At 44.8% G+C, this 16,185-nt stretch overlaps 1 protein-coding gene across 1 annotated transcript in view; it reads left to right on the forward strand.

Moving 5' to 3' along the window:
• The window catches only part of LAMA3 (laminin subunit alpha 3), a 297,581-nt gene that overhangs the window by 62,559 nt on the left and 218,837 nt on the right, over nucleotides 1–16,185 (forward strand). The window contains exon 8 of the mRNA XM_073550824.1: nucleotides 10,230–10,348. Coding sequence (XP_073406925.1) covers nucleotides 10,230–10,348 — 119 coding nt within the window. The remainder of the gene's footprint in view (nucleotides 1–10,229; nucleotides 10,349–16,185) is intronic.

A 16,185-nucleotide genomic window follows, 5' to 3' on the forward strand; every position in this document is an offset into this window, starting at 1 on the left:
TTTTCCTTGGACAGAGTGGCATCAGTTTTTCTTTCCACCTCCGAGAAAAATTGATGCCACTCTGATCAAGCTCTGATCAAACTCTGATCAGAATAATTGGGCCATTTTTTGGGGGGATGTGGAGAAAACGATTGAGTGCATCTAACCTAAGGCCACATTCATACGGTCAGTTGCTCAGTATTTTACATCACTATTTGTCAGAGAAAATCATGAGTGGAAAAATCACAGGAAAAGTATAACAAACCCGTCACCACTTCTGTAGTTATCACCCACTCCTGGTTTTGACTTACAAATACTGATGTAAAATACTGACCGTGTGAAGGTGACCAAGGACAGACAAACATATTCAGTGGAGTTGATTCTGTACTGGGAGTAGTAAATGTATGGTTTGTTATAGAGATGCCAGGCAGATATAGAGATGACCCAGATACTTTTTCCATATTCTCACTTGTGAACACTTGTTCGACAATTATCGGCTCATGAAACTGGGCCTATATTCCATCAAGGGAGCTTACACATGTACAGTGGTGCTTGAAAGTTTGTGAATTCAACAGAATTTTCCATATTTCTGCATAAATTTGACCTAAAACTACATCAGATTTTTTTGCACAAGTCCTAAAAGTAGATAAAGAGAACAAAATCCAAACAAATGCGTCAAAATATTAGACTTTGTCATTTTTTTGTTATCAAAATAATCCAATATCACATGTCTGACAGTGGCAGAAATGATGCAAAGGTTCACACAGGACCACCTTGTGCGGTAATAACTGCACCTCATAATTTCCATCAATTGTTGATTAATCATGCACATCGGCTTGGAGGAATTTTAACCCATCCCTCCCTATAAAATAGCTTCAACTTTGTTACGTTGGTGGGTTTTCTTCCATGAACCGCTCACTTCAGTCCTTCACGACTTTGACATGACCATTCCAAAATGTTTGCTTTATTCTTCTTTATCCATTCTTTTGTAGAATGACTTACGTTCTTTGGGATGTCTACTGCATGACCCACTTTGTCTTGAGATTCAGCTCAAGTCCTCACATTTTACTTTAGAATTTGCTGATAAAATTCAGAATCCATTGTCCTATCAATGATGGTGTCACATCTCCACCAAGAGCTTGTTCCTGTGACTTCTTCTTCTGTTGCAGAACTAGAAGCTCTGAATGGTTGGGGCTGTCCAGTTACTAAGGTTAGGGTGGCTGGGACATGTAGTGCCATCCAGTCTGGCAGTATGAGTGTGTGTGCTATCCATCTGAAGTTATCAGCTCCCTGGTCAAGCCAATTGGAGAGCATCACACTCTACTAAGGTTTCCAGCTTGCTGCTAGAAGCTGCCAGACATAGATTAGTGTTTCCTTAGCTAGGTGTGCATGTTCTCTTCCTGGTTTGTTTAGTGTATTCCTGCTTTGACTCCGGCTTGTTTCTGATTAGCCTTACAGATCCTCATTTTGTCCTTGACATGATCTCTCGGCTCTGACCCTGCTTGGCGGCCATTCCTACCACTGGACGTCAGGTCTTCCATTGCAGCATTCCACTGGGTCCTATTGTAAAACCAGATCCCTGTACAGTGGTTAAAGGGTGCTGGGATTTCCCTGGAGTCTGCCAGAATGAGTTTCTTTTTAGTCAAGTCTGTCTGAGTCAGCCTTTTGGGCCTGTGACCTCAGGCAGATGTTACAGATGGCATGTCGTCCTGGTCCAAATGCAGTAAAACTGTTATGAGCGGTGGAACGCACTAAATAAAATTAAAATAAAGTGCGTTCACCACTCGGGGTCCACCGTGCGGTAGATGACAAAACCGCTGCTGAAAGAGGCAGGGCACTCAGGTGGAGATGTGCACAGGACTTTAGCTGCAGTCAGTGCACCAAAGCAGACTCTGTTATATGCACAGAGCTGCTAACACAACATAAATACCGCTGAATCTGTTTAGGGTCACAGACATCAGCGATGTGGACATGGTATTAAAGGTCACAGAAATAGCCTTACACACCAGGACTATCCCCTCTAGACCTACCGTAAAACTTAAGGTACAAGGTGTCGCAACTGCGAACACCCGGGAGGCTGCAACCGCAGCGCGGCATGAACATAGCCGCAAGCAAGGCGCTGCAAGGACGCTGGTGCAATGCAGGACGCTTAGCTGCTGCAAAAGGTATGGCTGGAGTGCGTTGGCGCTAGCGCTGCTACTGGCGGCTGCCCAATCACTCACTCAATCGTAATATCAGAGGGAAGAGGTTTCATAATAAGTCATCCACCAGTCCAAGCATCCATCACCATACACACAGCAGCAGTATGAAAAATACTAGCGCATGGCAGAACGGCCATGCGCACTTTTTATAGCGTACGGGACCTGCCGGAAATCTCCAGAGCCCTGAGCATAACCAATGGAATCAGGAGCAGGACCTGAGCACCTGACTCCTGAAGTCCAATGGGAGCTCATCCCATGAGCATGCTCAGAAGAAGGGACGAAGGACTTAGCCTCTGGAGACAAATGTGAGGATCTGTGTTCCTGCATAGGTATTGTAGACACCAGATTCCTAACATTACCCCCCCTCCTAGGGCCCCCCCTCCCTGAAGCCTCCGACCCACAAGCCTGTGCCCGGCAATGGCACAGACCGCAGGCTCGCCGAACAGCGAACCAGATGTCCAAGTAGGTGAAACTGAAAACCGGGACATACAGATGGTATCAGCGGAGGTCAGGTCACCAGGTCTCAGGAGGGATATCCTGTTGACAATAGGAGCAGAAGGTTTAGGAGACCGCCGCCGTGTATCGACGGCCGTCACCACCCTCCGTTCGGGGAGACTGTCCTAAGCACATAACGTGCATGCCCGAATGAATTTTTTGATGTCTCGAGCTCTATGGGGCCACCAATACGCTCCAACCAAGAGCTTCGAGACTTGCATGTAGCCTCGGTGGTGAGACGCATTGGAGTCATGCGCCCAGGCGAGTACCTGAGCCCTAAGATGAGGAGGGACAAAGGTCTCGACAACCGGCTCAGGCTCAGACCATTGCGGGGAGCTGGCTTCCGGAGAAACCGCACATACGTGATGACAACCGCAAACGGATTCCTGGTCCGAGTCTGTATTAAAATCGGTACGAGACACCTCCATGGGCTCAGGGGGTAAGACCTCTGGCTTAGGTGGCTCCAGAGACTCTAAAAATTTGGGAAGCGGAGTACCCTTCCCTTTTGATTGAGCACGCTCCAAGCCGCGCTCCGAAAAACGGAGGTCAATATGCGAGAGATGGAAATCAACTCTTCCAAGGTAGTAGGAATCTCTCTGGTAGAAAGAGCGTCTTTGACGTGCTCCACCAAACCTCTCCAAAAGACAGGGATAAGGGCCCTATCAGCCCACTCCAACTCGGACGCCAGTGTCCGAAAACGTACGGCATACTGGCTCACCGAGAGGGATCCCTGAGAGAGTGCGAGTAGCTGTAGGGAGGTGTCGTTCGTGACCCGTGGACCGAGGAAAACCTGCTTGATGGCCATCAGCAGGTGCGCTGCGGTTCATATATCGGGATCACCACGTTCCCATAATGGCGTAGCCCATTCTAGAGCCTTGCCCGACAGTAGGGATATAATGAACGCCACTTTGGCCCGTTCCGTAGGGAATTGTGCAGCTAGCAGCTCCAGATGGATCGAGCACTGGCTGATAAAACCCCTACAGGAGGCGCCATCCCCGGAAAACTTATCGGGCAACGGGAGGCGGGTAACTGTCGGCGCAAGGGTAGACCTGGACAAACGTGCTACTGCATCCGTTAACGCCTGTACGGCAGCATCTGTAGCTTGCGCAGCTGAGAGAGACTTCTCAAGAGCAGCCACCCGGTCGCCGAGCTGCTTAACGCATTGCAACAGTTGCTGCGGATCTGCCATCTCCAGCCAGACCCTGGCGCTAGTATTATGTTATGAGCGGTGGAACGCACTAAATAAAATTAAAATAAAGTGCGTTCACCGCTCGGGGTCCACCGTGCGGTAGATGACAAAACTGCTGCTGAAAGAGGAAGGGCACTCAGGCGGAGATGTGCACAGGACTTTAACTGCAGTCAATGCACCAAAGCAGACTCTGTTATATGCACAGAGCTGCTAACAAAACATAAATACCGCTGAATCTGTTTAGGGTCACAGACTTCAGCGATGTGGACACGGTATTAAAGGTCACAGAAATAGCCTTACACACCAGGACTATCCCCTCTAGACCTACCGTAAAACTTAAGGTACAAGGTGTCGCAACTGCGAACACCCGGGAGGCTGCAACCGCAGCGCGGCGTGAACAGAGCCGTAAGCAAGGCGCTGCAAGAACGCTGGCGCAATGCAGGACGCTTAGCTGCTGCAAAAGGTATGGCTGGAGCGAGCTGGCGCTAGCGCTGCTACTGGCGACTGCCCAATCACTCACTCAATCGTAATATCAGAGGGAAGGTTTTCATAATAAGTCATCCACCAGTCCAAGCATCCATCACCATACACACAGCAGCAGTATGAAAAATACTAGCGCATGGCGGAACGGTTATGCGCACTTTTTATAGCGTACAGGACCTGCCGGAAATCTCCAGAGCCCTGAGCATAACCAATGGAATTAGGAGCAGGACCTGAGCACCTGACTCCTGAAGTCCAATGGGAGCTCATCCCATGAGCATGCTCAGAAGAAGGCACGAAGGACTTAGCCTCTGGAGACAAATGTGAGGATCTGTGTTCCTGCATAGGTATTGTAGACACCAGATTCCTAACAAAAACATGCCCAAACCACTGTGTTTCATGGATGGTATGAGGTTTTTATGCACTAATTAAGCATTTTTCTGTCTCCAAACATAACACCTCTCTTTTAAACTAAAAGGCTCTACTGTATTTTGGGCTCGTCTGTCTACAAATCATTGTTCTAACTAATAGTCTTCTGGTTTGACCAAGTGACTGCAGATAACCAGTAATGCTGTTCTTGGAGAGAAGTGGCCTTCTCAATGCCATGCACACAATTATTGCTTAGTGCCTCTAAATAGTGGGATCATGAATATTAACATTAACTAATGCAAGATAGGCCGTTAGTTGCTTTTACGTTACCTTGGCTTCCTTTGAGATCTTGCAGACTATTATATGCCTTTCTCTAAAGGCCCCGTTACACACAACGATGTCCCATCGATCCCACCAATGATCCAACATGGATGGAATTGCTGGGACATAGTTAGGCTGATCGCTGGTGACCTGTCACATAGACAGACTCACCAGCGATCAGGATCAGCGAGCAAGCTGGTATCTAGGGTAAACAGCGGGTATCCAAGAGCCACGCGGCTCTTAGTTACCCGCTGTTTACCCTAGATACCAGCGTGCAGCATCGCTGATCGTTGGTCTCCCGCTGCCACACGCAGCGATGTGTGCTGGCCAGCGAGAGACCAACGATCAAAAAATGGCCCAGGACGATCCTGCACGATCAGCGATACCCGACGGGGGGGGGCGGTCGCTGATGGATGTCACACACAGCGAGATCGCTAGAGAGATCGCTGTTGCGTCACAAAATCAGCTATCTCGCTGTGTGTGACGGGGCCCTTAGAATGATCTTTGTTGGTTGACGACTCATGGAGAGAGTAATAATTGTCTTGAATTTCCGCCATTTGTAAACTATTTATGTGACTGAGGATTGGTAAAGTCCAAACTCTTTCGAGATGGTTTTGTAACCCTTCCCCGCCTTGTGAGCATCACGCACTCTTCTTTTGTTTGTGCCATGGTACTCTTGATACAAACGTGATAGGAAGATCAGGCTTTGATAAATCACTGTACTTTAAATAAAGTGTCATCTGTGCATAGTCATGATTGTCATCCCATTGATTGAAAACACTGGACCCTATTTTCACCTTCAAATTTCCTAGTAGTCAGAAAGGTTTGCACATTGTTGCCACTCACGGACATGTTGTATTGCATCATTTACCTTACTAAAAAGACAGGTCTAATATTTGAGACTCTTTTTTAATTTGGTTCTTTTTATCTACTTTTGTGATTGGTGTGAAAATCCCACGTCGTTTTAGCTGAAATATTATGCGCAAGTATGGAAAATTCCGAATGGTTCACACTTTCAAGCACCACTGTAGTTAATTAAAAGGATAAAAAAAAGTTCTATAGTTTAATTAATTAAAAATCACAAAACAAACATCTTATCGGTAATCATTTAATTGTAATATTCCAATAAATAGGTTTGGAACAAAATTTAGGGCGTTTAACAATAAAAATCAAACAAGAAAATGGTTAAATATTGTATTTTGCACAGATTGTTAAAAATGTTAATAAAAACTAAACATTCTGGAATGAAAATTTGACAATTAGCCCTTGTAAATGGGCATAAAGAGTAAATTTCATGATGTGAGATGCTATAAATCAGAGCAATCAGAAAAATAAATCCTGCCCTTTTATGCTACAGTAAACCTATTCTTCACACAAAGCTAAACTGCGAAGATGTAGCTCCTCGCTGCGATCCATTATTTTGGACAAGTATCCTCCAAATCCTTCTGCAAGCCTAAATATCGTCCTTGTATAACTGTCCAAGTTTATAGAGTAGACTGAAGACTAAAATGCCCACTGCTGTGTAACTTGCTGAATTAAACAAAGTATTTGTTGTTCTGGCATTGCTGTACTTTAATAACAGAAAAGACTTTCTGGGTCTTGGTAGCTATGAACATGCTTGAGCACAATTATCAGATCTTACATCTGAATTCCATTCCATATAGGTACACAAACTGTTCACAACTTAGTTATGGTTACACGGATTCCTAATTGGCGCAGACAGTGCCCCATTCTTCCATCTTTCGAAGAGAAAGAAGATCTGAAGTTACATAAATACATCACAAAACTTAGATACTGTTGTTCTTCTTTATGTGCTCATTTGTACAGTGGGGAAAAAAGTATTTAGTCAGCCACAAATTGTGTAAGATTTCACACTTAAAAAGATGAGAGAGGCCTGTAATTGACATCTTAGGTAGACCACAGCTATGAGAGACAAAATGAGAAAGCAAATCCAGAAAATCACCTTGTCTGATTTGGCAAGGTTTATTTTGCAAATTATGGTGGAAAATAAGTATTTGGTCACCTAAAAACATGCAAGATTTCTGGCTCACAGACCTGTAACTTCTTCTTTAAGAGGCTCCTCTGTCCTCCACTCATTACCTGTAGTAATGGTATCTGTTTGAACTTGTTATCTGTATAAAAGACACCTGTCCACAACCTCAAACAGTCACACTCCAAGACCAAAGACCTGTCGAAGGACACCAGAATCAAAATTGTAGCCCTGCACCAGGCTGGGAAGACTGAATCTGCAATAGGCAAGCAGCTTGGTGTGATGAAATCAACTATGGGAGCAAAAATAAGAAAATGGAAGACATACAAGACCACTGATAATCTCTCTCGATCTGGAACTCGACGCAAGATCTCACCCCGTGGGGTCAAAATGATCAAAAGAACGGTGAGCAAAAATCCCAAAACAACGGGGGGGGACCTAGTGGACCTGCATAGAGCTGGGACCACCATAGCAAAGGCTACCATCAGTAACACCCTACGACGCCAGGGACTCAGATCCTGCAGTGCCAGACGTGTCCCCCTGCTTAAGCCAGTACATGTCCAGGCCCATCTCAAGTTTGCTAGAGAGCATTTGGTGGATTATCCAGAAGATTATTGAGAGAATGTCATATGGTCTGATGAAACCAAAGTAGAACTGTTTGATAGAAACAAAACTCGTCGTGTTTGGAGGAGACAGAATGCCGAGTTGCATCCAAAGAACACCATACCTACTATGAAGAATGGGGGTGGCAACATCATGCTTTGGGGCTGTTTCTCTGCAAAGGGACCAGGATGACTGATCTGTGTACATGAAAGAATGAGTGGGGCCATGTATCGTGAGATTTTGAGTGCAAACCTCCTTTTATCAGCAAGGGCATTAAATATGAAACGTGGATGGGTCTTTCAGTATCACAATGATCCAAAGCACACTGCCAGGGCAGTGAAGGAGTGACTTTGTATGAAGCATATGAAGGTCCTGGAGTGGAATAGCCAGTATCCAGATCTCAACCCCATAGAAAACCTTTGGAGGGATTTTAAAGTCCGGAGATCTGCATGTTGGAATAGGCCAACATACCACCAACAGTGTGTGCCAACCTTGTGAAGACTTACAGAATACGTTTGACCTCTATCATTGCCAACAAAGGATATATAACAAAATATTGAGATGAACTTTTGTTAATGACAAAATACTAATTTTCCACCATCATTTGCAAAATAAATCTTACCAAATCAGACAAGGTGATTTTCTGGATTTGTTTTCTCATTTTGACTCTCATAGTTGTGGTCTACCTATGATGTCAATTACAGGCCTCTCTCATCTTTTTAAGTGGGAGAACTTGCATAATTGGTAGCTGACTAAATACTTTTTTACCCCACTGTATATGATCTGTCCCATTGGGTTGGTGTGTTATATTTCTTGATATTTGCACTTGTCACTTTGTTGTTTAGTATTCTGCTGGTTTTATATTTTGTGCTTTATGCATTTGGCCAATGTTTGGCGTGCCATATCTGACCAATTGCAGTACCTTTAACATTTCTATATCACTTGTATTGTTTTTCCTATAATCTGATACCTCACTCTCTCTGGTTTTTTTTTATAAATTCGTTTTTTCCCCACCTTTATATGTATTTGTTTTATACAACTTTTTATGAAACCATATTTAAAGAGTGAGATCATGCTCGTGATAATTACTCTTAAACGTGGTGCTTCTGCAAAGACCAGTATTTTTTAAAGCAGTTTTGGTCATTGGCCTTATAATTTAAAGAAGTCACCAAATTTTTCATGTTGAACTTGACATACAATTTATTTGGCGGTGCAGAGCAGAATAAAACTTTTTCTGTTTTTTTTTCATTTTTCTTCTCCGTTGCGGACATATTAGCTGTCAAAGTATTTGCCAACTGAACAGTTAATTGTGTTAAAGTCCAAGTGGGAATTACCAGAGATTTCACTGGTAGCATGTACAGTACTTCTTGCTCTTTCTACCGCTGGCCAATCATAAGCAGCCCGCAACTTTTAGACTTAAATTCTGGAGCATTGTCCCTCCCCCCACATTTAATGGCAGAGATGAAGCATGAAAGTTGTCCATCAATCACACTCAATTGTGCTGTGTTCCATCGTTATCACACTGCAATGAGGAGAGCAAAGTTTGTCAATGTTATTGTGGGGGTGTGTTCTTTTTTCCCCAGTGGGTTGCTGCCTGCTTATGATTGGCCAGTGTCAGAAAGAGGAAGAAGTACACGCCCCCCCCCAGTGAAATCTCTCTGGTGAAAAATAAATTAACTGTTTAGGAGCTAAACATTTTACTTACTAATATCTACGCAATAGTGAGGCAAAATTAAAAAGGAAATGTTTTATTTTGCTCGTCATTGCCTATTACATCAGGGGTCCGGTTCAGTGTGAAAAATTTGGTGAAAGGTCTTGTTTAATAAAATTCCCAGTAGGATATTGCGCCTCTGGCATTGCTACACTGTAACTTTATAAAAAAATCCCTGAAGCCTGCCTCTGCGTTTCCTGCAGAAACACTGTAATGTACAGTTGTACATGCATCTTTTACAACTGAATATAAAAGCTATCGTGTCGTTGAGTTACTTCTCACGGACAAGCCGTGAGTTGGGAGAGTCAAGGAGTCCGAAGGCAAGAGCCAGGAGGGTATGTCATAAACAGAGGGAAGAGACAAAGGTGTGATCAGCTCACAGTCTGGGGTCATAATTCCAAGATCAGAGTGCATCAATGCAAAAGGGGTCATACAAATAGGTAGTCATAAGGCAAATCTAAGGTCTGGGAGCAAAGATCAAAATATCAGAGTTCAGAACAGAGAGCACAGAGCAAACACAACACTATGCCGAAAGCTATGACTGGCAGAGATCTGGGACTGACAGCTTAGCTAAGCAACAGGGTGTTCACTTGGAACAGAGAACACCTGAAGGAAGCTCATCACCTCTCAGTCTCAGATTGGACGTCTGAGCTGTCTTTCCAAATACTAACCACTCAGTATGCCCCTGCACTAGAATGGACGACTGAGCTATCTATCAAAATACCGACAGCTCAGCACACCCCTGCACTAGATTGGACGGCTAAGCTGTCATTCACCAAACTGACATAGGGCCACAAAACTCACTGCATCCAAGACACATTATTTTTATTTTTAGAATTGCAGGAAACAAGTCTTCTAATGACTAATGAATATCCTGTTACCTCCCCATAGCTTGCAATTGTCATGGACATGCGTCTGATTGCTATTATGATAGTGATGTAGACAATCGTCAAGCAAGTCTGGACATACATGGAGAATATAGCGGTGGAGGAGTCTGCATTAACTGCCAGGTACTTGCTCATACAGTGTTTTACCTGAACCACATATATGTGTCTTCTCTAGTGTAATGTCTACATTAGCTCTATATCTACTGGTCATTTATCAGTAAACTCCTAGTGTTTCCTGCCTCTACTAACCTACCTATGCCCGACATTGCCATTTCCGTGTGTGGTTCCACCCTTACTCCCCAGCAACATGCCCGCTGTCTTGGGGTCATACTTGATTCCGAGCTTTCATTCACCCCCCCACATCCGATTACTGGCTCGCTCTTGTTATCTGCACCTCAAAAACATTTCTAGAATTCGACCCTTTCTTACTTTCAACTCTGCAAAAACTCTTACTGTTTCTCTTATTCATTTTCTTCTGGACTATTGAAACTCTCTACTAATCAGTCTCCCTCTTACCAAACTCTCCCCCCTCCAATCTGTCCTGAATGCTGCAGCCAGGATCATATTCCTCACCCATCGTTATACCGATGCCTCTACCTTGTGCCAGTTCTTACACTCGTTACCCATCCACTCCATAATTCAGTATAAACTTGTTACCCTCACCCACAAAGCCCTCCATGGCTCAGCACCACCCTACATCTCCTCCCTCATCATATCCTACCACCGTACCCGTGCCCTCCGTTCTGCTAATGACCTGAGGTTAATATCCTCAATAATCAGAACCTCCCACTCCTGTCTCCAAGACTTTTCATGTGCTGCGCCAGTCCTTTAGAATGCATTACCCAGGTTAATACGATTAATCCTCAATCCCCACAGTTTTAAGCGTGCCCTAAAAACGCATTTGTTCAGACTGGCCTATCGGCTCAACGCATTAACCTAAATATCCCTGTGTGGCTCATTCAAAATTTTTTACCATAACCAGGTTCCTCGCATCATGTTCTTATATGCTTTATGCATTTAATAGCCCTCTGTGTCTGTACTGTTACATATTTAGACTGTTAACTGGTTCATGCAGCATCACAGGAACACCCGATTCGTACACTATGGCTGGTCCGAACAATAAAAGCAATTGTTACCATCCACCTTTCGTGTCTCGCCTTTTTCCTTATAGACTATAAGCTTGCGAGCAGGGCCCTCATTCCTCTTGGTATCTGTTTTGATCTGTGTTTATTGGTATGCCGTAATGTCTATTGTCTGTAGAAGTCCCCTCTGTAATGTCTAGTGCTGCATAATATGTTGGCGCTATAGAAATAAAATTATTATTATTGTTAAGTCAGTAATGGCTAACCCCTTCTAAGTGCACAGAACATTTTAACTCTGCAGTTATTCTTTATACAAAATAATTTTGCATATAATATATTTTTCATAATAAATAAAGAAAATCCCTTTAACTCATAGATCCCAATAGCATGTCTTCAACTTTTATTTAGGAAATGATGAAGAACAAGTATAAAAAACATCCAAATGGCAACTCACTTTCATCTCACTCGTATAGCGCCATTAACTCCACATCGCTTTACAGACATCATCACCACTATCCCCACAATCTGAACTCTTTATCAGCAAGTGTTGGGAGGGCTGGAAGAAACCACCACAAACATGGGGAGAACATACAATCTCTGTTCAGATGTTTTCGTTGGTGGGATATGAACCCAGGGCACCAGTGCTGATTACTGAGCCACCGAGCTGCAAATACACAATAGTTCAGCCAATCCTCAGATAGAGGGACTGACATATTGGTTAGTTTGGATAACTATCTCCATATTTGCTCTTTGGTATTTGTATTAAAATATTTTGTCTTGTTCTAATATATACAATAATGTTTGCCTAAAATGAACAGAGAAGGAGATGGCATAGAACATGCACTACTTATATGCTTCTGTATTCAAGACTTATTTTGTATAAGTTTAAGGCCGGTTTCACACTTTCTGACCGGAAAAAAACGTTACCAGAGATGTAAGTGTCCGAGTGTGTAATACTTGCGGCACACGTGTGGCAATAAATTTGCAAAAATTTCTGCATTTCTGTTTTTTTTCAGTCAAGATGAGGTGCAGAGTGCACATTAATGAGAAAAAAATGAACTTTTTTGAATTGTCCAAATTGGCTGCAATGAAACAAAGAGTGAAAAATTTAAAGGGGACTGAATACTTTCCGTACCCACTGTAACTCTCATCATTCTCTGCTCGCGCTGATTGCCGGCAGAGCAGGGAAGAATGATGAGAGTCATCTTCAGCACCCGGCGCCGGGGAATAGGCCTTACTGTACCGCTGCTCCTCAGGCGCCGGGATGTGTCACATACAGTAGATGACATCCCAGTGTGTCATCCATGTGCACGTGTGCGGGATGTTTTCCCGCCCATGCTGCCAGTAAAAAACGGACATGTGTACGCGTGGGTCACATTGACACACGGTCTATCGAAACACACGGACATGTGCACAGCAAAGTAGATTTCAATGTGTCTACATGTGTCAGTATCTCCGGTACGTGTGAAAACTGTCACCACACAGACTGGACACACTGACCTGTGAAAGGGACCTAATGTGGAGATGGGGGAATTGACAAGTCATGGGATCAATATATATCTTTACAAATCCAAGTGAGAATATCACATTGGATATGTGTTGTGACTGTCACACAGCCGCGACACATGCAGCTGCAGCGCCGAGCAGCTTATTATCGGGAGCGCTCCAGGTATCCGGGTTCCCAGTGCAGCAATTCGGTAAGCACTATGGCTATTCAGATAAGGACTTATCCGAAGCTATTCGATCAACCCTAGTAGTGACATGTTTCTATTATACTTTTTTTCTGACTGTTCCACTCCTGGTTTTTGCTTACAAATACTGAGGTAAAATACTGACCAAATACTGAATGTGTGAATATGGCTTTATACTGATAAGCATGGACATGTGAACAGCTCCATAATATGTCTGTTTAGCCTTTGCTGGTTAGTAATTATAGGGAGACCCCACATAATTTTTTTTAGTCCCACTATAATAACCAGTAAAGCCTAAGCAAAACAGGTGTGAGCTGATATTAATAGCTTGGGGACCTTTATGGCTATTGGCCCCTTACCAGAATATTAACATTATCCCCAGCTGTCAGTTTTCCATCAGTTCGTTATGAAAATTAAGGAGGACCCCACACCATTTTTTATAACTATTTATTTAAACATTATTATTATTATTATTATTATACATTTATATAGCGCCATTTATTCCATGGCGCTTTACATGGGAAAAGGGGAAATATAGACAAGTACAATAAACATGTGCAAGGCAAGGGACACACAAGTACAGAAGGAGAGAGGACCCTGCCTGCAAGGCTCACAGTCTACAGGGATGGGTGAGGATACACTAGGAGAGGGTAGAGCTGGTTGTGTGGTGGTTCAGTAGACTGAGGATCATTGCAGGCTGTAGACTTGTCAGAACATGTGGGTCTTCAGGTTCTTCTTGAAGGTTTCCGTTGTTGGTGAGAGTCTGATGTGTTGCGGCAGAGAGTTACAGAGTATGGGGGAAGCACGGGAGAAGTCTTGTATGCGGTTGTGGGAAAAAGAGATGAGGGGGGAGTAGAGAAGGAGATCTTGAGAGGATCGAAGGTTGCATGTGGGTAGGTACCGGGAGACCATGTCACAGTTGTATGGAGGAGACTGGAGGAGACAGGTTGTGGATGGCTTTGTATGTCATGGTTAGGGTTTTGAACTGGAGCCTCTGGACAATAGGAAGCCAGTGAAGGGCCTCGCATAGGGGGGAGGCTGGGGAATAGCGAGGAGACAGGTGGATTAGTCGGGCAGCAGAGTGTAGGATGGACTGGAGTGGTGCCAGAGTGCTGGAGTGGAGGCCAGAGAGTAGGAGATTGCAGTAGTTGAGGCGGGAGAAAAGGGCATGCACTAGTGTTTTTGTGGTTTCATGGTTGAGGAATGCGCGGATCCGGGAAATATTTTTTAGTTTGAGGCGGCCGGAGGAGGCAAGGACTTGGATATGTGGTTTGAAAGAGAGGGCAGAGTTGAGGATCACCCCAAGGCAACGAGCGTGCGGGACTGGGGAAAGCGAGCAGCCATTGACATTGATGGATAGGTCTGGTGGAGGGGTAGAGTGAGATGGGGGAAAGATGATGAATTCTGTTTTGTCCATGTTCAGTTTGAGAAAGAGAGCAGAAAAGAAGGCTGAAATAGGGATTTTGGTCAGTAAGGAGGTGAGGTCAGGTCCAGATAGGTAGATCTGCGTGTCATCGGCGTAGAGGTGGTACTGCAAGCAGTGGGATTCTATGAGCTGTCCCAGGCAGAAGGTGTAGATGGAGAAGAGTAGGGGTCCGAGGACTGAGCCTTGAGGAACACCGACAGACAGGGGGCGAGGTAAGGAGGTGGTGTGTGAGAGGGAGACACTAAATGTTCGGTCTGTTAGGTATGGTGAGATCCAGGATAGGGCCAATTCTGTGATGCCAAGAGATGAGAGAATCTGTAGCAGGAGGGAATGGTCCACGGTTTCGAAGGCAGAAGACAGGTCCAGGAGAAGGACAGAGTAGTGTCGCTTGCTCTTGGTGGTTAGTAGGTCGTTAGTGACTTTAGTTAGCACAGTTTCAGTTGAGTGATGCGGTCGGAAGCCAGATTGTAGCCGGTCAAAGAGGGAACAGGAGGAGAGGTGGGAGGACAGTTCAAGATATACATGCTGTTCCAGTAGTTTTGAGGCGTAAGGGAGAAGAGATATCGGGCAATAGTTAGACATAGAGGATGGGTCGAGGGAGGGCTTTTTGAGTATGGGTGTGATTGAGGCATGTTTGAAGGATGAGGGAAAGACACCATTTGTAAGAGAAAGGTTGAAGAGGTGTGTTAGAGTTGGGATGAAGACTGTGGCAAAGTTAGGGATGAGGTGAGACGGGAGTGGGTCAAGCGCACAAGAGGTGAAATGTGATCTTGACAGGAGGGTGGAGAGCTGATCTGTCATGGTGGAGAAGCTGGTTTTGGAAGAACAGGGCTGAGCAGCTAGGAGGGGCATTGGGGGCTGCGGACCAAAGCTTTCTCTGATCTTTAAGCAGAAGATCGATACGAAGGAGGCAAAGACTTGAGCAGAAATGAGAGGAGATGGAGGAGGTGCTGTGGGACGGAGTAGAGAATTAAATGTGTTGAAAAGCTGTTTAGGGTTGTGAGACAGTGAGGATATGAGGGATGCAAAGTAAGTTTGTTTGGCGGCAGAGAGCGTGTACTTGAAGCTGGCAAGGGACATCTTGTATGCGTTGAAGTGCTCGGTAGAACGGATTCTCTTCCATCTCCGCTCAGTGGCCCTGGAAACCCGTCTCAGTTCTTTGGTCAGGCTGGTCAGCCAGGGCTGCCTGTTGATTGTACTAGTTTTTCTCTGCATGAGGGGGAGGCTGAATCAAGTGTTGCTGTTATTGTGGTGTTATAAAAGGTGGCAGCAGCATCTGTGTCATGAAGGGAAGCTATGTCTGTGTGAGGGAGAAGGGACTCAGAGAGTGATTGTAAATTGAGGTGTTTGAGATTTCTGCGAGGGTGAGCAAGTTTGTGGAGTGGGGGTTGCGCCGTCGGAGAGGAGAGGGAAGAGAATGTCAGTAGATTGTGGTCGGACATGGGGAGGGGTGAGTTAGTGAGATTAGTGAAGGAACAGAGATGGGTGAAGATAAGGTCCAGCGTGTGACCATCTTTTTGAGTGGCTGCAGAGGACCATTGAGTGAGGCCAAAGGAGGCAGTCAGTGATAAAAGTTTAGAGGCAGCTAAGGTAGAAGTGTCAATTGGGATGTTGAAATCGCCCATGATGATGGTGGGGATGTCAGCAGAGAGGAAATGGAGTAGCCACGTGGTGAAGTGGTTGAGAAAGGTGGAGATGGCTAGTTCTGGGGGCGGTAGATGACAGCCAGTTGGAGGTTGGAGGGGGAATAGATGCGGACGG

Source organism: Dendrobates tinctorius, unplaced genomic scaffold, assembly GCF_039654945.1.
Source record: "Dendrobates tinctorius isolate UK_male_01 unplaced genomic scaffold, ASM3965494v1 ptg000171l, whole genome shotgun sequence".
Lineage (NCBI taxonomy): Eukaryota > Metazoa > Chordata > Amphibia > Anura > Dendrobatidae > Dendrobates > Dendrobates tinctorius.